Source organism: Coturnix japonica, unplaced genomic scaffold (genome assembly GCF_001577835.2).
Source record: "Coturnix japonica isolate 7356 unplaced genomic scaffold, Coturnix japonica 2.1 chrUnrandom715, whole genome shotgun sequence".
Classification (NCBI taxonomy): Eukaryota; Metazoa; Chordata; class Aves; order Galliformes; family Phasianidae; genus Coturnix; species Coturnix japonica.
The window spans coordinates 19,930-22,305 of record NW_015440078.1 but is presented as its reverse complement, the minus strand read 5'-3'; the positions used below and the strand labels follow the sequence as shown (position 1 = coordinate 22,305).

The 2,376-nt window shown below is 58.6% G+C and overlaps 1 protein-coding gene across 3 annotated transcripts; it reads right to left on the bottom strand.

Annotated features, from left to right (window-relative positions):
* Window positions 1-1,074: 1,074 nt before the first annotated feature.
* Window positions 1,075-2,370, bottom strand: LOC107307618 (bifunctional endo-1,4-beta-xylanase XylA-like). 3 transcript variants are annotated; one of them, XM_015851145.2, is made up of 2 exons: window positions 1,322-2,370; window positions 1,075-1,240 (listed from the first exon to the last, which is right to left on the bottom strand). In XM_015851145.2, exons 1-2 carry the CDS (start codon window positions 2,172-2,174, stop codon window positions 1,101-1,103), a joined length of 993 nt encoding a protein of 330 aa, XP_015706631.1. In that variant the 5' UTR covers window positions 2,175-2,370; the 3' UTR covers window positions 1,075-1,100. The 3 variants fall into 3 exon arrangements, with proteins under 3 accessions (XP_015706631.1, XP_015706632.1, XP_032297786.1); XM_015851146.2 differs by having other exon boundaries at window positions 1,075-1,419; window positions 1,600-2,370; XM_032441895.1 differs by having other exon boundaries at window positions 1,075-1,611; window positions 1,741-2,370.
* Window positions 2,371-2,376: the final 6 nt, after the last annotated feature.

Genomic DNA, 2,376 nt, shown 5'->3' with positions numbered 1-2,376 from the left:
GAGATGACGCACAAGTGGGCGGGCTTCTTGGGGGCCCTTAGAGCTGCGCATGCGCAGTGCAGCAATTTTGATCTCCACAAAGCAACCGCCGCCATCTTGAAAGCGGGCAGGCGTAGAGTAGCGTAGTATTCCGCCATCTTTGCTGGCGTAGGGTAAGTCGCCTCATAAGCCGCCATTTTTGGCTGCCGGGAACGGATCCGGACCCCCGGCTTGGTTCCAAAAGTTGGTTTATGTTGCATTAAACCGCCAATTAAAACATCATTAAACAAAAACTCATTAGAAGAAACGCGGATCGGAAGGGGGCGAGCCTTTACGCGAGCTGTCAGTCATTCGGAGTATGCGGGCTCGCAGAGCTGTCAGTCATCCTATGGGCCGGCGTGCTAAAGGCCCGGCCGTGGGTTCAGAGGCACCAATGGTCGAGGGGGCGCCGGAGGCAACGCTCATTTGCATATGTGGCGTGGCCTACGAGCTTTGTGAGTGACGCTTCTTTATTTGTTGCACATTTGTGGAGTGTGGCGCCACGGCTTCATTTTGCTATCTAGGCGGGCCTCTGGGGCGTTTTGCAGTTGTATGGCCTTCATTTGCATATATGGGACGTTGACACGCTTATTGTGCATTACGTGGGCGTGGCCTCTGGGCATTGTGCGTCTGCGTTGTGGGGCGTGGCCACGATGCGTCATTTGCATATTATGGGCGGGCCAAAACTCCCAGGGGGGGCGTGGCTTGTAAAGGAGGCCCCTCCCCCTCCTCTGTATATCTGGGTCTGGGGGGCTCCCAAGAGTGGCGGATCTTTATTGGGTGGGGGGGTTGTTTTAAGCACTGTTAGGCTGTTCTATGGGCCGGGCTCGGGAGGTCCATAGGTCTTACGAATGGGGTCTTCGTGCCTATGGTGCCTGCTTTCACAGTGATTTGGGGGGGGGTCTTAGTGGTCTCAATGGGGGGGGGTCCCTCATGGGGGGGGCTATGGGGGTCCTAAAGCTCCATAGGGGATAATGGGGGGGTCTTAAGACTCCATAGTGGTGTATGGGGGGGTCCCAGGGCTCCATAGGGAACAATGGGGGCAGGGGTCTTAAGGGGGGTCCCACATCTCCATAGGGGTCTCAGTGAGTCCATAGGGGTCCGGGGGGGTCCCACAGCCCCATAGGGCTCCATGGCTGCTCCCGGTGCCATTCCCGGTTCCGATCCCGGTTCAGATCCCGGTTCCATTCCCCATTCAGATCCCGGTTCGGATCCCGGTTCGGTTCCCCCTTCACCTCCATCCCGTTGGGCTCCATCCCGTTCGGATCCCGGTTCGATTCCCCGTTATTCGAATCCCGGTTCGATTCCCCCTTCAGTTCCATCCCGTTCGGATCCCGGTTCCATTCCCCGTTTAAATCCCGGTTCTGATCCCAGTTTAAATCCCGGTTCGGATCCCGGTTCCATTCCCCGTTATTCGGATCCCGGTTCGATTCCCCCTTCAGTTCCATCCCGTTTTGATCCCGGTTCGGATCCCGGTTCCGTTCCCCCTTCATCTTAATCCCGTTGGGCTCCATCCCGTTCGGATCCCGGTTCAGATCCCGGTTCATTTCCCCGTTTAAATCCCGGTTCCATTCCCCGTTCAGATCCCGGTTCCATTCCCCGTTATTCGGATCCCGGTTCAGATCCCGGTTTGATTCCCCACTCAGCTCCATCCCGTTCGGATCCCGGTTCCGTTCCCCGTTCAGAGCCCGGTTCGGATCCCGGTTCCATTCCCCGTTATTCGGATCCCGGTTCGATTCCCCCTTCAGTTCCATCCCGTTCAGATCCCGGTTCAGATCCCGGTTCAGATCCCGGTTCCATTCCCCGTTATTCAGATCCCGGTTCAGTTCCCCCTTCATCTCCATCCCGTTGGGCTCCATCCCGTTCAGATCCCGGTTCATGTCCCCGTTTAAATCCCGGTTAGGATCCCTGTTCCATTCCCGGTTCCATTCCCCGTTATTCGGATCCCGGTTCGATTCCCCCTTCACCTCCATCCCGTTTTGATCCCGGTTTGGATCCCGGTTCCATTCCCGGTTCGTTTCCCCGTTCAACTCCCGGTTCAGTTCCCGGTTCCATTCCCCGTTTAACTCCCGTTTCGGCTCCCGTTTCGGCTCCCCGTTCACCTCGCTCCCGTTCGCCTCCATCCCGTCGTTCCTCCGGTTCCATCCCGTCTCCATCCGGTTCCGTTCCGTCCGGTTCCCCCCTGTTTCCGTTCCTGAGGCTGGCGGCCAACACGATCCCCTGCACGGCGGCGTAGGCGGCCCCGAGCGGCAGCATCAGCTCCTGCAGCACCAACCGGAGCCCGGCGGCCGCCATGATGAACGCGGCCAGGCCTTGACACCAGGCCCCGGCCGCTCCGTTCAACCCTATGGCCGTTAA